Genomic DNA, 19,681 nt, shown 5'->3' on the forward strand with positions numbered 1-19,681 from the left:
TTTAGTGAATCTTTTTGACAACAGAGAGTGATGCAGTATTGATGCTGATTTGAGTTTTCTGATCCTGTACTTTTGTTCTTTGTCTTTTGTTACACAGAGTGAACTAGAAGCTTGGTTTTGCCTTTGCTGGTAAGTAAACAGTGATTGTAACTGAAGCAATATGAAATTGGGATTGTGTAACATGTTTAGCAATTTATATACAATAGTTTGGCTTTCTGTGATATCTTGCCATTTGCTCATGGGCAAAAACACATTTAGGATTTATAAGCAGTAAAGCCCCCCCCCCCCCCCCCCCCCCTACTAGATCTCTGAGTGTCCCTAAAAATGTCCCTGAAGTTTAATAGGCCATTTATGTCTAATTTTAATTTTAAAGGCTTATCAAAGCATTTCTCTAGTAATTATTGTTTTTATTACACATGTTAAGGCCATTTGAGACTCTGCAATTAAATTTTGCCCTCTTTAGACTAAAGTGAGTTCATTTTGTCTGAGGTACAGTGCTGGGAAAATTCTTTTTTTTCCTTGCAGATTTATTTTGTTCATGCTTTTTTGTCACATGTTTCAAATCATCTAACAGGGATGATATGAATAAATACAAAAAAGCATTTTAAAGTGATGATTTCACGTATGAAGCAGAGAAAACCAAACCAGAGCTATCTGTTCTAATGTGAGAACATGCTGGTCTCTAATACCCAGTTGTGGAAGCCCTGATACGAAGAACTACCATCAAGCATTTATAGTATCAAGTATTATTTGTGATTGTTGCATGCTTTGAAACTGTGATGTTATCATTTGATCAAGTGTGCAATGCGAGCAAATCATTGCTTGTGGTATCTGCTGTGTTATGTAATAGCACCAAAGTATTAGAGCTTTACGTTAATGAGGAATTTCTGTGGCTTATTGCAGATCGATAAAACGACACATCACCTTAATAAAGACAGAAATCTTTAATAAGGTGCAGAAAGAGAAGATCGGGTGTTTATAGTAAAGCTGTTGTAAACAAAGAATTTAACAGATTTTTTTTTTCACTACAGATTGTGATGCAGTATTGACTCTGATGCTGATTTTAGTTGTCTGATTCTGTATTTTTGTTCTTTTGTGAAACAGAACTTTGGTTTTGCGTTTGCTGGTAAGTAAGCAGCAATTGTAACTGCAGTAATATGACATTGTCACTGTGTAACATGTTTAGCAACTTACCTAACGTAGTTTGGTTTTTGTGAGATTACCATTTATTGATGGGCAAAATCAAATGGTCAGAATTTATAACTTGTAGCAGCAAAGGCCCCACACATGACCTCTGACTGTCCCTGAAGTTTAACAGGCCATTTGTGTCTGATTTTTATGTTTGAACACAAACAACTGTTTTTATACAGTTGTTTGTGTTCTCCGTTTGTTTGTGGATTTACGTAGCAGAGCACCACAGTTGTTGATTTATATCTTCACTCATATTCTGCTTATGTATTGATAATTTCCCCCAGGGATCAATAAAGTATTCTGATTCTGATTCTGATGTATTAAAGTCAGACCACTATAGAAGTATTTTTGCCTGAGTGAACAGAAGTGGTAGGTTAAACATTTAAGCAATAATAAAAAAACTCAGAGAACCAGAGTTGTGAGTAGGCAATGTTGTGTATGTTAAAGCCTGTGTGTAATTTATATACAATAAGTTTAAATCAGTTTCTTAATAATTTGCTTGATACATTGTGTTTAAAATTTTATATAAAAGGGAAATATTGCAAAATACAAAAAGATTCCTGCCAACAGGTACAATGGAAGGACTTTTTATTATAATTTTTGTAATTGCAAAATGGTGTGCCACTGTTGTTACTATAACATGTCAGAATTTACATGTATTTTAGGATTTACATATTCAGATCAGAACTAAAACCTGGTGAGGTTTTCCGTTGATTCTAACAGTTGTGGTTTTTCCACACTTTATTAAGCACTGACTTGTGATAGAAAATGATGGAGCTAAAAAGCCATAATCTGTACCAACAAATATTGGTGCCTCTTCTTTGCACTTCTGTAGTATGCATGCCTTTATTACACATGTTATCACCATGTGAGACTCTGTAACTGAAGTTTGTCCTCTTCAGACTACAGTGAGTTCATAAAGGCTTGGAGAAATTGAGGATTTTACTAGTTATTTCATGTCACAGTAAATTGGATTGTGTGCGAAGAGGTTCAACAGTCTAAGTCATTAAACAGTGATCTGATGTGTTGTTTCCTTTCTCTAGGATACTGATCTGATCGTCTCAAGTCTGGTAAGTAAAGGTTTTGTCTGCGGTACAGTGCTGAGAAAGGTCTTTCTTCCTTGCAGATTTATTTTGTTTATGCTTTTTTCACGTTTCAAATCATCTAACAAGGATGACCTGGATAAATACAAAAAGCAGTTTTAAAGTGATGATTTCATTTTTGAACCAGAACAACCTGGTCTAATGTAAAAACATGTTGGTCTCTAATACCCAGCTGTGGATGCCCTGATAGCAACAATTACCATCAAGCATTTACAGTAACTGGTAATGACTGGTTTACATCACTGGTTGATTTTGGTCCACTATAATTTCAGAATTGTCATAATTAGATCCAAACAGGACAGGCAAAAAAAGAAAAGAAAAAAGTCTTAATTAAGGCCCAATATAGGGTTTTCAAGTCATACCAAGAATCTTAATTTCATTAAAGTCCAGACTGATTCGTTTACACCATGTGTTTTGTTTCATTCATTCAATTGGACTTGCTTGTGTGCTTCAGATCCTAAGTGTGATTAAACTTAAGCCCAGGACCTGATGAGTTGATGTAGGTCCTGAAGTAGTAAAGGAACTCTGGGACATCACAGTAACAGCACCATGTTTGACTTTAATGCTGGTGTTTTTCTCTCACTATAGATGATTCAGTTTAGTGCAGTTAGTCAGCACAGCTGTTGGTTATCATCGAGATATTATTAGGCAACTTGTTTTTGCCTGTTCAGCTACAACGTCTGGGAGGGTTTCTGTTTTCTGGGGTCTCCAGATCCTTAGAAATCTCTTTGTAAACCTTTACAGAACTATATGTGTTTGTTTCACATTAGAGCAGCTCACGACTAGCAGTTTAGGGACAATTAAATATTCACATAGGACAGGGGTCTCAAACTCCACTCTTCAAGGGCCGGTGTCCTGAAGCTTTTCCATGCGTCCCTGTTACAAAACACCTGAATAACATTTGTAGGTCATTAGTGAGAGGATAGAATTTCACTGTGTGCTGAAGTGACATCCCCTAAGACTACTCAAATTTAAGTAATTTAAGTGTTTGGAAAAATGTCCTTCTAAAAGTACTTTCATTGCGTCATGTTCATTCACTCATGAGCTGCTATAACATGAATCAAATGGCTGAATTACCACCTCAGCATGCAGTCACGTTCTGTAGAGTTTTGCTAATGACCTACTAATGTTATTCAGGTGTGTTGCAACAGGGACACATAGAAAAGTTTCTGGACACCAGGCCTTAAGGACCAGAGTTTGAGACCACTGGTGGTAGGACATTGTGGATTTCAAAAGCTTCTTCCCTTAAATCACTGCCTAAAAACTGCTTTTTGTAATTTGTCATAATGACTTGCAAAATATAGGTGGGATGAAAACATAAACATAAGACATTTTATAGTGGCCTGATATTTTTATCAAGGCTGTTTTTTGAAAATAATCCTGCCCTAATTTACAAAAGATGAACTGTGTCTGAAAGTCATGTTTGTTTGTTTGTTTAAGAAATGTGGGAATCTCCAGCAAAGATCTTACATGCAACAGCTCAGATACAGCACTCACTTCTGTTCTTTTTTTTATCATGAAATGATCTACAAAGAAATTATCATCATACTAAATTTTGCTAATTAGGCCTTTATATCAGCTATGATACGTTTATTATAGATTTAGTGTAGTGCTTATTGCTGTGTATCAAACATGCCCCAAATGTGACTGAAATATGTAGAAACTGCTGTGTAGAAACTAGCTGTCTCCAAATTTCTCATTTTGCCAAAATTCATACAGAGTGGCCTGAAACTGTCTGCTGTAACCTCAGTGTGTTGGTTTTGTTGGACCATATAATATTTACAGTAAGTTACTGTAGCAGCACGTCTTGGTTTGAGTTTATAGACTTAGTTTATTGTTTTAATAGAACGTAAAAATGTCCTTATAACAGTTCCACCATCATTTGTTAAACATTGTCATTCTGTTCACTCCAATAATTTACTGTAGAAGTCTTTAGTATTTAAAGCCCTACATGTACTGTATTTTTGAGATTATAAGGCATAATGTCAATAAACAAGCCTGTTTTTAAGGCAGATTAAGCCAAACAAACAGTCAGATAAGTCAAACTTTATTCAAGTCATTCATAAACAACTCTCAACACTGTTCAGTTGTAACACATAAAATACAGAACAATACACTCACTTTTTCAGTTCATTCCTCATCCACAAATTCATCAAACTCTTCATGGGTTGATCAGTTTGAAATCTGCTTCTTAAGCATGTCTCTTAGCACGTGCCAGGTCCTTGTACACACACCATAATGTTATGTTGAAGCACCGTACGAATTACTCTACGAGGGTCCTGACTATGGTAGCCATAATGCTCTGACAATACATCAAGCAGCGCAGCTTTGTAGCTTACCGAAGTATTACTAAAATATTTGACAGAATTTTGAGCGCTGTGTACCACAGAAATCCCGTTTGAGGTCAGTAAGCATAACCAGAATCGATACGCTAGGCACATTGTATGTTTTTGAGATAATGACAGGATTTTAGGTGTGCCATATAGTCTGAAGAATATGGTAAATCCAAGCATGTTGGAAATATGACTAATTCCAGGCCTTTTGTGTCTTACAGGTGACCTGCTGCAGAAGATCCTCTCTCTCTCTATCATTATAAGCAATTCTGTCTATCCTATCACTCTCCCAACTCTATCTAATTTGAAAGCCATTCTATCTTGTATCCCTCTCTCTACTGCTCTATCTAATTTGAAAGCCATTCTATCTTGTATCCCTCTCTCTACCGCTCTATCTAATTTGAAAGCCATTCCATCTTGTATCCCTCTATCTCTACTGCTCTATCTAATTTGAGAATCCAAGTTTTCAGAAATCCTTTTCAGAATCCAATCTATCTGTTACAGAATTCTGAGAGATCTCTGCTCTCACTGCTCTTTCTTTCCTGTCTTTAAACTCTCTCACATTCAGTCATTTTGCTGGAAATTACAAGTTGAATATACAGTAGTAGAATTACAGTACAGTAGAACTTTTAGTAGAAACTACTTACACAGCCCTACATTTGTCATTTTAATTTTGCATTAGACTTTAGTTTGGACTGCTAGTTTGGCTTACTTTGATCAATTGTATAAAATATCACCTTTTTATAAGTTTATTTGTAATAAGATAATCTGGTTATTTTGTAATACATACATTCAGATAAATAATAAATTAGATCCAGTCTGTTAGTCTGTTTCATTGGCTATAACATTTGACTGCAAGTTTATAGTACTATTATTTAAGGACAAACCCATTTTGTCACTCAGTGTAAGTATTCAGTTAGTATTGTCATCGAGAAGCGCCTGAGGACTTCCTGTTTCCTGACTGCTGCAGAAAATCCAGCTGGAGAATCCTCATCACCAGTCATCTTATCACCACACCACCAAAGCTCCATATATTTGATTTCAATTTTAGATATCTGAAAGATTTACATAAACTCCCCTAAGAGCTAAGACTTTTAATATAGCCTGTTGATTGTTGAGATTTATTCTGCATATCATTTTACAGAAGTTGTAATTATTTACCAGTCTGGTTAAAAAAATATAAGTAAAATTATACAGTTTCAAAAAGAGCTACAATAAAACAGATCAAATTGTTTCCAGAGAACTTTGAATTTCCTTTATTTTGAGTTTGGAGTAGAAAATCAGCTTTTTATATATAATAGTACATTTCTCAGATTTAACAGTAATTTGAGGAGTTATACGTTTTTCTGTGTTTCAAGGTTCAGTTTTGTTTACATTTGTGTATAACCACATATAAGCTCCAGGTTGTACTTCAGCAAAATGCCAAGAAAAGGTCAAAGGTCGCAGTCCCAGAAGCTTAGATGGCAAAAGCAGAAAGAACAGCTGAATGTTTCTCAGAGCAGTGAGCAGGTAAAGGTGTGTGTTTCAACTTTTCCCAGCACTGAAGTGCAGAGCAGTGTTCAGACAGCCACAGTGTCTTATGCAGATGTGGTAAAGAGAAGTGTTCCCTCAGTGTCTGTCCCAGAGCCTGAAGTTATGCAGCTAATCCAGACTGAACCCCAGCTAACTGTACAAACACAGCATGATGAAGAGACAGCCACAGTGTCTTATGCAGATGTGGTAAAGAGAGGTGTTCCCTCAGTGTCTGTCCCAGAGCCTGAAGTTATGCAGCTAATCCAGACTGAACCACAGCTAACTGTACAAACACAGCATGATGGACACGCTCCAGTGCAGTCTCATGTACAGGTTACAAACAGTGAAAGTCGTCCACGAGTGAGTAGCGTCTGTGCTTCCCGAAGCCAGGCCGCTCCTAGGTATGGAAAGTACCGGAATCAGCAATGCATGGCTAACAGTTTGGTTTTCCTGTCATTCTTACACGAGGATGAATTTATTACCAGAGCAGATCTAAACCGTGTGTTGGACAAAGGCCATGCCGTCTATTCAGATGCCAGACTGAGGTTTGTGAACAGTGTGTTTCTAGCCTGCGATGAACTTCCTTCAGTTGTTACCAGCCGCAGACACGAGTATCAAGTCGACATGTCTCAGTTTGCTCATTACGGCACATTTGATGGTACAGATCACTTTCCGAGCCTTGAACAGGGATTACAGTGTTTGGCTTCAGACGTTCGCTATGCTTTGCTAGTCATGGGAGGAACAGTCATCGCTGTTAGCAGGCTGACTTCAGGTGAATATGCATATTTTGACCCTCACCCACGTAAGTCTACTGGTATGCCATTATCGCCAAGTGTAAGTGGTGGAACTGCAGTTATGTTGAAGTTCACACGTCTTAATGACATGATTGACAGGATCAAACGTTTGTACAGAATGTTCAGCATCGCACCAAGCTGCACTTATGAGCTACAGCCCATCGAGTTTCACAGTGAAAACGCTGCTGACCAAAGAGATGCTGATGAAAACAGACAAACAGCTACAACTGTTCCAGCACCAGCTTTAAATGAAGTTGTTCATGAAATAAACTCCCAAACATCTACTGACCAGACACAGAAGACTGTGAGAGACACTTTAACGACTGAAGTGACATCATCCAGAGTGGATTATTCAAATGAGACAGCTGCTACTGAAAACAACCATCTTCCTTCTGAGTATTTAGAAAAAGAAACATCTGCATCCTCTGTGAGAGAAACGCAGGTAACATCAGATTCTGTTCCTCAGAATGATTCAAACACTGCCTACTGTTTAACTAATATAACAGAGGAACCCTCAGATAAACTGCTGAAATATAATAAACAGCAAAGGAGAAAAATAAGGAGAAGATTATTAGCCCAAGAAAAAGTACCACAGAGAAAGGAAAATCAGAAGAAGAAAGAAAGGCAGATGTACACTTTTGATGAAAGTTTTAAGGCAAAGAAAAAAGGTTGTAGTAGAAAGTCTAATGATCCTGATCACAGACAGAAGAAGAGTGTGTACAAAAAATATCTGTATAAACTAAATGCTACATATAGAGAGAAACAGAGAGAACATTTCAGAAGAACCTATAGAGAAAGTGCTAAAATAAGAGAGAAAAAAAGAGAATGTGTCATAAGGATGTATAAAGACGATTCTTTATTCCGAGAAAAGCAGAAGGAACGTATGAGAAAAACATATAAAGAATCTTATAGACAATTTCCTATGTTTAGAGAACAGCAGAAGGAACGTATAAGAAGAAATTACAGAACTTGTGCTGAATTCAGAGAAAAACATAAAGCTTACATGAGGTCATATGTATATAACCTATATAAAAAAAGTGAAGATTTTAAACAGAAAAAACGATCTTATCTGACTAAGCGTTATGGAGAAGAAAAACAATTTCAGCAACAACACAAGGACAATATGAGAGAACGAATGAGAGTAAAATATTGGAACGGTTTTTCTTTCAGACAGATGCATAATATCAGATGTGCAATGAATATAAAACGGAAATATCGCCAGATGCATCGACCGGCTGAGACTTTACAGTGTCATCCAGAGAACACTTTAATGAATGAGGCCATATCTCGTTTCAGATCAAACATTAAGTCAGCACCATCTTATGTTTGTACTGTTTGTCTAAAAGCTTCTTTTCCTAATCAGGTAAAAATCTGCAAAAGAGAAAATTACTCAAAACACCAGACTGTAGCTCATCAGTGCCTAACTGGTAAATTTGTTCATGTGTGTGATGAAGCATGTCATGATCACTGCAGCTTTCCTGTTGAGAGAAAAAAAGAGTATATCTGTCACACATGTCACAGTTCCCTCAAAAGTGGATGCATGCCCAGGCTTGCTGCTGTTAATGGTTTAGAACTGCAGGATATTCCAGCTGAACTTTGTGATCTCAACATTCTGGAGAGACATCTGATTGCCAAATGCATACCATTTGCTAAGATTATTCCTCTTCCAAAGGGGAGACAGAGACTCATACGTGGTAATGTGGTGTGTGTACCATCTGAGGTCCAACAAACAGTTGACAGTTTACCGAGGATCAGAAGCCAATCACAGATCATGAGGATAAAGCTGAAAAGACGACTGTGCTACAAAGGCCATCAGCTGTTCCAGACTGTCACCTGGTCTAAACTCATTCAAGCTCTGCGTAAACTGAAACAAATTCATCCACAGTACACAGATATTGTTATTAGAGATGATGCATTGCTTTGTGATCCAACGTTACCTGATGATGACAGCAGTGATGAAGCCAGCATGGCAAGTGATGATTATAATGAAGCAGATTTAATGGAAATTGACAACTATGAAAAAGATGCCCTTTTGTGCGAAAGTGAGTCTCAAAGTGACCAAGATATTAATATGCAATCCTGTGATGAACAACCAGAGGAACAAAATCCAGATGAACCAGAAAGTGATTTGAACAATGGAGGTTTTGCTCTAGAAAGTTGTCTGCAGCCTGTAGACATTTCAGAAGAGATTCTCTGTTTCACTGATAACACATATTGTGTGGCTCCTGCAGAAAGAAACAATCCTGTTAGCTTCTTCAGAACTCCTCATTTGGAAGCCATGGCATTTCCTGTGCAGTTTCCTACTGGTCAGAATACACTGGATGAAAAGAGACGTCTTAAACTCACACCAAGTGCTTACTTCAAGTCAAGGCTTTTCAACATTGATGCAAGATTTGCTAAAGACACAAATTACCTGTTTTTCTCACAGTTTGTCACTGAAATACACTTGGCTAATTCCAGCATGACAATACAGCTAAGGAAAGGTAAAACTATGACCAAAGATGGACGCAAAATCACATCAGGAATGTTACAAAGTAAGACAGAAGTAGAGAAGCTGGTAAGAAATAAAGATGCAATCAGATTTATGCAGCCACTCAGAGGAACTCCAGCTTACTGGCAGAAAACTACCAGAGATCTATTCAGCATGGTTCGCCAAATAGGAACACCTCAGTTCTTTGTCACTTTCTCTGCTGCTGAGATGAGATGGCCTGAAGTGATTCAAGCAATAAAGAGACAGCAAGGTGAAGAGGTTGATTTTGAAGCCCTGGACTGGTCAGAAAAGTGTGAAATTCTAAGATCAAATCCAGTAACCACCATGCGAATGTTTGATAAACGTGTTGAGGCTTTGTTCAGAGATTTGCTTTTTTCTCCTGCACAGCCCCTTGGTGAGATCATTGATTACTTTTACAGAGTTGAGTTCCAGCACAGAGGTAGTCCACATATACACATGTTGCTGTGGATTCGAGAAAAGGTAGAAGCAGATGTGGATGACGACCAAACTGTCTGTGACTTTGTTGACAGATACATCTCAGCTCAACTCCCTGATCCAGAAAAACAACCTGAACTGCACAAAAAAGTCACTGAGCTACAAAAGCACAGCAAAAACCACACAAAGACATGCTTTAAGAGTGTGAACTCTGGTTGTAGATTTGGGTTTCCCAAACCACCAGCCACAAGAACAATGATTGTGAGACAGGATGAGGATTCAGACACTGAAGCTGCAAAAGCCAAACTCAGACCTTTGTTGAACCTGCTGAAGGAACCTGAAGCTGCTTCCCTCACCATAGAGCAGATTCTGTCACGATGCAACTTAACAATGAATGAGTATGAACAATGCCTCCAAGACATAAACAAGAAAACAGCTCTGATTCTGAAACGTGACCCAAATGAGTGTTGGATCAACAATTACAACCCAGACCTGCTTGAAGCCTGGAACTCTAATTTAGATGTCTCATTCATTTTGAATGCCTATTCATGTATAGAATACCTCTGTAAATATATAACAAAGAAAGAATCTGGCCTCTCTGAATACCTGAAGACAGTTATTGACAACTCTGATAAGAACACCGTCAATGAGTGTGATGAAATGAGAGCTGTGATGCAGGCTTACTCAAAAAAGAGAGAAATCAGCGCACAGGAGTGTGTGACTCGAGTCTGTGGCCTAAAAATGAAAAAATGTTCCCGCAGTGTTGTATTTGTACCAACAGATGATAACCCGGTAAAAATGAGTCGGCCCATGAGCTTCCTGGAAAGCACAACACACGACAGTTGTAATATTTGGATGACAAGTTTGAGTGATAAATACAAATGCAGACCTGAGACCCCAGAATATGAGGAAATGTCACTGGCTGATTTTGCTGCCTTGTGCAGGTTGGTGAGTGGTCCAAATGAAGGAAAAGATGTGCTTCCTCTTCTAAACCAGCTTGGATTTGTACAAAGGCGAAAGAATGATAAACCAGCTATAATCAGATATTACCACTGTTCACAGGAAAAAGATCCTGAGCAATATTATGGTCGACTGTTGAGACTTTACCTTCCACACAGATCAGAGCAGGAACTGAAACCACAAGGGTTCCAAACCTATCAGTCCTTCTACAACTCAGGTTTTGTACGACTTCCATGTTCAGACCACAGTGAGTCTGTGAAAAGGGTTGTGAAAAGAAATAAAGACAAGTATGAGAAGAACTCTGAGGATATTGAGAGTGCACTGGAAGAGTTTGAACAAAATAGGGATGTTGTGATTGATGAATGGTGTAATCTTGCTCCTGAATCTGAAGTTGTGAGGCTGCAATGTGATGAGAATCTTCCTGAGAGACATTCTGATGATGAGAACGAACAGGAGAATGTCCCCGACTACAGTCGTCAGTCTGATGCTGTAACAGAGATCAGAGCCATCAGAGAACAACCTGCAGTCGATCCAGCCGTGGTACGTGTAATGTATCAGAATCTGAACCAGAAGCAGGCCTGCGTGTTCTATGCCATAAGAGACTGGTGTATTCAGCGAGTTTGTGGTTTGAACCCAGATCCATTTTTCTTCTATATCAATGGTGGTGCAGGAACTGGAAAGTCACATCTGATTAAGTGTATTCACTCTGAAGCATCAAAGATCCTGAGCAGACTGCCTGCTAATGCAGAAGAAGCTGACATATCAAATCCAACTGTTTTACTGACTTCATTTACCGGTACAGCAGCTTTTTCTATCAATGGCTCTACATTACATTCTCTACTGAAACTACCCAGGAGTCTGAAACCACCCATTCAAGGACTTGGTAACCAACTGGATGAAGTCAGATCTGAGCTGATGAATGCTGAAATTATTGTTATTGATGAGATTTCAATGGTTTCAAAACCCCTTTTTGCTTATGTGGATGCAAGACTGAAACAAATCAAAGGCACTCAGAGACCTTTTGGTGGAATGTCAGTTTTAGCTGTTGGAGATTTTTACCAGCTGCCACCAGTGCGACAGTCTAAACCTCTCTGTGTTTACGATCCAGAACAGATTGACCTATGGCAGGAGCATTTTCAGATGATCACTCTAACCGAGATCATGCGTCAGAAAGATGATGTGGCCTTTGCAGAGATGCTGAACAGGATTAGAGTCAAAGAAAAGACAGATGAGCTTTCTCAGTGCGACAGAGATTTGTTGTCACAGGCTGTGACTGCACCAGAAGAATGTCCAACTGAGGTCTTACACATTTATGCCACCAACAAGAATGTGGAATCCCACAACACAGATACCCTGAAGAAGCTTCATTCAAACATCATAATCATCAATGCAGACGATTTCCAGAAGGATAAATGTACAGGCAGAATGGAACGAAGAGACAAACCATTTACAGGTGGGCGAAATGATTTACCTGACACTCTGAATGTTGCTGAAGGAGCTCGAGTCATGCTGACCAGAAACTTGGACACACTAAACGGTTTGGTCAACGGTGCTTTTGGTATACTGGTAAAGGTGGTGAGATCTGAAAATGATGGACACATAATTAAACTGGGGCTCAGGATGGACAACCGGCAGCCTATGAGACACAACCGCAGTGCTAATGCAGCTTCTGATGATCTGGTTTACATTGAGAGAGCAGAGGAGAGTCTGAAGTTTAAAGGAGCGGTACGCAGACAGTTTCCTGTAAAGCTAGCATTCGCTTGCACAATTCACAAAACTCAGGGTCTTACAACACAGACAGCTGTAGTTTCAATGAAGAACATTTTTGAACCAGGTATGGCTTACGTTGCTCTCAGCAGGGTGACGTCTCTCAGTGGACTCTATTTGCAGGACTTGGATGAGAAAAAGATTTACGCCAATCCCGAGGTAACTGCAGCGCTCCAAACCATGAGACAAGCCAGTGTTGAGGAAATGATGCCTCTTCTTCAGGTCAGAGAAACAGCCAGCAGACTTGACACTCTTACACTGATCCATCACAATACAGAGGGTTTGCCATCTCACATCAGTGACATCAAGAGTCATCATGAAATGTGTTTAGCAGATGTTTTGTGTCTCACTGAGTCTCACCTTCAAGGCTCCTTTGTTGCAGACAGTCTTCATTTGGACGGCTACACCATGTTCAAACGCAACAGACATGTGTCCTACACAAACTTTCCTCACATGGCCAGCAGAAGTGGTGGGGGAGTTGTTGTGTATTTAAGGAATCATTTTCAGGTTCAGGTAAAACAGTATCTGCATAATGTCACTGATCTTGAGTTTTTAGTGTTGAAGGTTCAGGCTCCATTCCCTGCACTCATTGCTGTTGTGTACAGACCCCCTGACTACAGTTTGACACCATTCATGCAAAACCTGGTAAGTCTTTTAGATTCACTTGAAATAATGGACTGTCACCCAATAATTGTGTGTGGAGATTTTAATGAGAACCAGTTGCAGAGTGGAAGAAAACAGATTCTGGAGCAGTTTCAGTCGAGAGGGTATTCACAGCTGATCACTTCTGGCACTACAGACAAGAACACCCTGCTTGACCTCATTTTTATTTCTCAGCCACAGAAATGTCTATATTCAGGTGTTCTGAGATCATATTACAGTTACCACAACCCTGTGTTTTGTGTCCTGTCCTCGAGCCAATCATGAAGTCATCTGGTGAGTTTTGAAACAATTACAGATCATGTTTGTTACAGAGTTTACTGATTGTAGAGCATGAAAAATATTTTTCATTGAAAAAATTGTCTTCCCTACTCTGTCTGTAAGAAGACCCTTTCTTATTGCAATGTTATTAATCATTTCACCAAATCATTGCTGAACTTCATGCAGAGCAGAGAACATCTGCTATCATGCACCTCTGATCTGAAATGTGCTGCAACATTTATTAAACCAACATCATTTCTTTTATTCTCATGTTTTAAATGACTAAATCTTTTTACTGTGACGTATGTAGCTCAACAAACGAGATCTTCCCCTCCAAGGGCTTGAAAATATGAAATAGTAAATAAATAAATCCCACATAAATGCAGGTATTTATTATGGGTCACATGAATAAATACAGACAATTATATTTTCTTGATTATAGTAGCTTTTGTAGAATCAAAAGTTTTTGTGATGAATGAGTTTTTGCTTATCATGTTTTACAGGTAAAAAATGTCAAAAGTTATAAACTATCTTTAGGCTACCAGAGATGTCTATAATGATACATTATGTAGAGAAAAACATTAGTACAGCTTACAGAATATGTATAAAAACTGATTTAGAAGTAAATGGATAGTTTTCTGAAAGTTCCCGACTACAGTTTAACACCACCCACCCAGATCAGCCCCCAAGTGTCTATGTAATGCTGGTATGGTGTGTGAGTTTGACTTGGCCTTTATCCGGGTGGGTTTGGGTTTGGGTGGATAAAGGCCAAGTCAGAATTCTCTGAGCAGCTGGAAAAAGCTGCTAATAAACAAAGACATCAAAAAGTGTGGGCTTTAGGTGTAGCCCCCGCTTTCTGATGCACTAATTAGACTTAGTAACCGACACCCCATACCAGCATTACATAGACACTTGGGGGCTGAGCTGGGTGGGTGGTGTTATAAGCACGTGTTTTGTTAGATATATTTTTTCAGACACCATCTTCATGAACTGCTGAGCCAAACCTGATCCATCAGTGCTGGACTGCACAGATAACTACATGCCACAAGGAGACTGCTGTGTTATGAATTGCCATACCAGTGTGTCTTCAATGGAGAAGATGACACACCCATCACCTGACCTCCTGCCTGATCTGGAGACCATCATCATGCTGCCACACTACACACCTCTGAGACCATCAATGATGACTCATACTGAGGAAACTGTATTTCCTGTCAGAGATGCTCAGTGATCCTCAGAGCAGAGAGAGGTATCATTCTTTATCTTTGATAAAAAAAAAATGTCAGTGTTTTTAATTCAATTAATTAATTAAAATCCTGTTTATTGCATAAATAATTCCACACTCAAATGATTATACTTGTTGACACTTTTTGAGTTTTAATTCACATTATGGATTACAAATCTATGCTTTTTCTACTCTGTCTCTCTGTGCAGGTATTGCTGTCTTCTGAGTTCTTCCGTGTCCCAACTGAGGCCTTCAAACCTCATTGCAGAGCTCATGTCTTTCCTCACCATCATGTGAGTGTGAGATTGCTCTGGATTCTGGTTATGTGGCCCGCAGCACCTATAAGGTATTTCAACATTGTTCATTGTATAACTTATTTGTAGTTTTTAGGGTTTCTACAGACAAAAAAAATGTTCCTTTTTCTGTATCTTTTAGAACAAGCTCGTCCAGTGTGCCTGCATTCCAGCTTCTTAGACTCTACGCAAGTGGACAGAGTATCAGTGTTTGGCCACTCTTACAGACACTGACTTCTGTCAATTCACTTCTACTGATCGGGTACCTCACTCCAGGAAGACAGAGGGCTGCAAGCCTGTCATCATTTCCAGTGTGGCTTTGTATTCTTGGGGTAGCATCAGATTTTTCCCACAAATATTCAAAGGTAACACTTGTTTTAAGCTTAGTTATTAAATCAAAAGTCTTCCCTTGTGTCATGTCTGTGAAGGTTCTCATGATGTCCTTTGATGTAGTCTCTCTCTTCACTTGCATACCCACTACAGAGGCAGTGGAGACTGTCAGAAAACGACTGCAAGAAGACAGCTCCTTGGAAGACAGGACCAACTTCACACCCGATCAGATGTGCACACTGTTAGACCTCTGCCTCACCACTACATATTTCAAATACAACGAGGGTTTCTACAGACAAAAACATGGCTGTGCCATGGGTTCCCCTGTGTCACCTGTTGTAGCCAACCTTTACATGGAGGAAGTGGAAAGGAAGGCTCTTGGCTCTTTCAAAGGAAGAGTACCCAGCCACTGGTAGAGATATGTAGACGACACCTGGGTCAAAATCAAAAGGCAAGAAGTGGAATCCTTCACTGCGCACATTAACGCCGTGGATAAAAACATCAAGTTCACCAGGGAAGACACAAAGGACGACTGTTTGCTTTTCCTGGACTGCGCTGTGCACATTGAAGAGAACGGCAAACTCAACATCGAAGTTTACTGGAAGCCCACACACACGGACCAGTACCTCCTCTTTGACTTCCATCACCCTCTGTAACACAAACTTGGAGTAATTAGGACACCCCCCCGGGCAGAACATGTTCCCTCTAAGCCTGAAGGGAAAAAGAAGGAACACACACATGTAAAGGAAGCACTCAAAACGTGTGGCTATCCTAATTGGGCGTTCTTAAAGTCAGCAAAGATGCACAGAAAAGAACATCAGATACCAGCGAGGGAGGATAAGAAAGACAGATGCAACAACATTGTCATCCCCTATGTACTAATTAGACTTAGTAACCGACACCCCATACCAGCATTACATAGACACTTGGGGGCTGAGCTGGGTGGGTGGTGTTAAAAGCACTTGTTTTGTAGATATATTTTTTCAGACACGGCACAGTCTCCTTTGTGGCAAAACCTTCAAACTTCACCATCCTCAGCTGACACAACAACATCTTAACACCATCTTCATGAACTGCTGAGCCAAACTTGATCCATCAGTGCTGGACTGCACAGATAACTACATGCCACAAGGAGACTGCTGTGTTATGAATTGCCATACCAGTGTGTCTTCAATGGAGAAGATGACACACCCATCACCTGACCTCCTGCCTGATCTGGAGACCATCATCATGCTGCCACACTACACACCTCTGAGACCATCAATGATGACTCATACTGAGGAAACTGTATTTCCTGTCAGAGATGCTCAGTGATCCTCAGAGCAGAGAGAGGTATGATTCTTTATCTTTGATTTTTTTAAAAATGTCAGTGTTTTTAATTCAATTAATTAATTAAAATCCTGTTTATTGCATAAATAATTCCACACTCAAATGATTATACTTGTTGACACTTTTTGAGTTTTAATTCACATTATGGATTACAAATCTATGCTTTTTCTACTCTGTCTCTCTGTGCAGGTATTGCTGTCTTCTGAGTTCTTCCGTGTCCCAACTGAGGCCTTCAAACCTCATTGCAGAGCTCATGTCTTTCCTCACCATCATGTGAGTGTGAGATTGCTCTGGATTCTGGTTATATGGCCTGCAAGGTATTACCTATACCTATACCTATAAGGTATTTCAATATTGTTCATTGTATAACTTATTTGTAGTTTTTAGGCCTTAACACAAAAAAAATGTTCCTTTTTCTGTATTTTTTTAGAATAAGCTCGTCCAGTGTGCCTGCATTCCAGCTTCACAGAAAAGAACATCAGACACCAGCGAGGGAGGATAAGAAAGACAGACACAACAACATTGTCATTCCCTATGTAGCCGGTGTATCAGAAAAACTCAGGAGAGTTTTCTCCAAATACGACATCCCAGTGTACTTCAGACCCAGTAACACACTCAGACAGAAACTGGTTCACCCGAAAGACAAAACTCCTAAACACAAACTTAACATTGTGGTGTACGCTGTACAGTGCAGCGAGGAATGCCCAGACTTCTACATCGGAGAGACCAAACAGCCACTTCACAAGCACATGGCACAACATAGAAGAGCCACCTCCACGGGACAAGACTCAGCAGTTCATCTGCATCTAAAGGACAAAGGTCAGTCTTTGAGGATGCCAATGTTCACATTTTGGACAGATGGAGGAGTGAAAGAAGCCATTTACGTCCACTGTGAGCGACCATCTTTAAACAGAGGCGGTGGTTTATGACACCAACTGTCTGCCATCTATAATCCAGTTTTGAGTTCCCTCCCCAGACACCGTAACGTCCACTCACACCCTGGGAGTGGGCGTGGGTGATTTCCTGACCTCGGGAAATCACATGATAGGGTGGGGCCAGGTTTCACAATGAGCTCACCCGAAACCCTGGCTGATTGGGACCCACACCCACTTTCACACCTTGGCTCATGTGATTAGGTAGAGGATCATCAGGGGGTTCTTTGTCCCTCTTTGGGGGGAAACTCCCACTGGGTTTAAATCTGGGACTCTCCACCATTGACCCTTAGAACTGAAGAAGCTTCTCGGATGAGAGGTGAAACGTCTTCAAGTAACTTAAACAAGTCCAGACGCTTTTCTTTCCAAGCTCCTTAGACTTCACTTGTGTTAATTACATTTTATTTGTTGTTGTTTTCTTTTAGATTTATATGCAGTGATTGGATGTGGTGGAGCTTTGTTAACCGTGTGGAAAACATCTGTTTGTGATGATATTTACAATGAGGCTTTAAGGTGACAGTTTCCATGTAATTTCAATCCTCTTACTAAGCAAAAACATGTTTGCAATTAACATATTTTTTCAGTTTTGTCTTTTGGATTTATGGTTAACATTCCTCTGTGACAGCAAATACTAAACTGGTCCAAGTAACCAGCATATCATTGGTCAAAGGCAAAAAGGACCACATGTCACACTAGCAATGAATTTTTGACTGTGTTTGTGTTAGTATAGAGTAGGTCTAACAGTGGTTTTCCACATCTGCTCTAATATATATAGATAATGGGTCAGACATATAAAGTCATTTTGAAAAGTTCATAAAGGTCATTTATATGTGTTCCTCTTTATCATTTTATATCAGGTCAAACAGCAGACTTGAGTTTTGATCAGGGTAGAACCATAACATTCATGCTAATGGTTCTACTGTTTACAGTTACTTTATGATGGATTTCACCCTGGTCACAGCACTATCTGAAAAGCTGTTAGAGGTAAAGTTAAGCCAATTAATACCTCATCATAAGTCACTCTCTAACGCAGGGCAGTGATTATTATTCACTGTAATTTATTCCACAACAATGTTCTTTATTTGATTCTTTAAATATGCACATCGATTGTTTAGCTGTGTGACTCTCCACACCTGAAATATATCACAATGTCGACTTCATTTCGACAGTATTTTGTAGATTGGTACCATATTTATCATCGAATCATCTTGTGCATTTATTAACTAAATGTTGTTTGGTTTTTTTTTGTTTGTTTGTTTGGGGTTTTTATGTTGCCATTTTTACATTTCACCAACTGTGTAAATTCTGCAATTTTACCTTGGTTTTGTTTCACATCAGTTTATCTGCTGGCTGGTATTCCTGTCTTCCTTCTCTCACCCCAACCGGTCGCAGCAGATGGCCGCCCCTCCCTGAGCCTGGTTCTGCTGGAGGTTTCTTCCTGTTAAAAGGGAGTTTTTCCTTCCCACTGTCGCCAAAGTGCTTGCTCATAGGGGTCATATGTCATATGATTGTTGGGTTTTTCTCTGTATCTATGAAGCGCCTTAAGGTGACTTTTGTTGTGATTTGGCGCTATATAAATTGAATTGAATTGGTTTTCTTTCTTTTCTAATGTTTCTGGTCATTTTTCACAGTTAAACAAGTAACTTTGAGGTTACTTCATCGTTTTCAGCTGTTATCTGTATAAATTTTTTTCCTAATAATTACATTTCTGCAAAATTATAGCAGTTCTGGTAAGTTGTAATATTTCTGCCAAGTTATTAATTTTTGACTAAATTATTACATTTCTGCTAAGTTGTAGCTTCTGGTAAACTACAACATTTCTGCTGAATTGTTATGTTTCTTCTAAGTTATTGCATTTCTGATAAGTTATTACATTTTTGCTAACTTGATGTTGTTCTGCAAAGTTATTAAAATTTCAACAACTTTTTAAACACTGACTTTGATTTCTTCAGCTTCTTCAGCTATTTTCAACTATTTTCAGCAGACAGCTTCAGCTTTACAGCATGCACACTGCATTTTCGCAGGAAATGCAAATTTTTCTAGTATAGATTTGTTTAACTGACTG

General features: G+C 39.1%; 1 protein-coding gene, 1 long non-coding RNA gene and 1 pseudogene across 2 annotated transcripts; all 3 read left to right on the forward strand.

Annotated features, from left to right (window-relative positions):
• Positions 1-1,082: 1,082 nt before the first annotated feature.
• On the forward strand, positions 1,083-5,447 carry LOC146686077 (uncharacterized). Its single transcript, XR_014916634.1, has 3 exons — positions 1,083-1,126; positions 2,235-2,261; positions 4,849-5,447. It is a non-coding gene; the product is annotated as an uncharacterized LOC146686077 (long non-coding RNA).
• A 599-nt stretch (positions 5,448-6,046) lies between these two features.
• On the forward strand, positions 6,047-13,147 carry LOC146686078 (uncharacterized). Its single transcript, XM_085440968.1, has 2 exons — positions 6,047-12,808; positions 12,969-13,147. The coding sequence occupies exons 1-2, from the start codon at positions 6,047-6,049 to the stop codon at positions 13,077-13,079; spliced, it is 6,873 nt and encodes a 2,290-aa protein (XP_085297094.1). The 3' UTR covers positions 13,080-13,147.
• Positions 13,148-15,407: 2,260 nt separating this feature from the next.
• LOC146686079 (uncharacterized) lies at positions 15,408-19,547 on the forward strand (annotated as a pseudogene).
• Positions 19,548-19,681: the final 134 nt, after the last annotated feature.

The sequence above is a fragment of the Copadichromis virginalis genome, linkage group LG19 (genome assembly GCF_057382275.1).
Source record: "Copadichromis virginalis isolate Kocher_CV1m ecotype Utaka linkage group LG19, C_Virginalis_male_GT1.1, whole genome shotgun sequence".
Taxonomy (NCBI): domain Eukaryota; kingdom Metazoa; phylum Chordata; class Actinopteri; order Cichliformes; family Cichlidae; genus Copadichromis; species Copadichromis virginalis.

What these genes read in the sequence shown, in the direction of transcription:
- LOC146686078 (XM_085440968.1), top strand. Translation starts at nt 6,047, where the DNA reads ATGCCAAGAAAAGGTCAAAGGTCGCAGTCCCAGAAGCTTAGATGGCAA. An exon ending in AAATGATGCCTCTTCTTCAG is followed by an intron (nt 12,809 to 12,968) that starts GTCAGAGAAACA and finishes CCTTTGTTGCAG; the next exon opens with ACAGTCTTCATTTGGACGGC.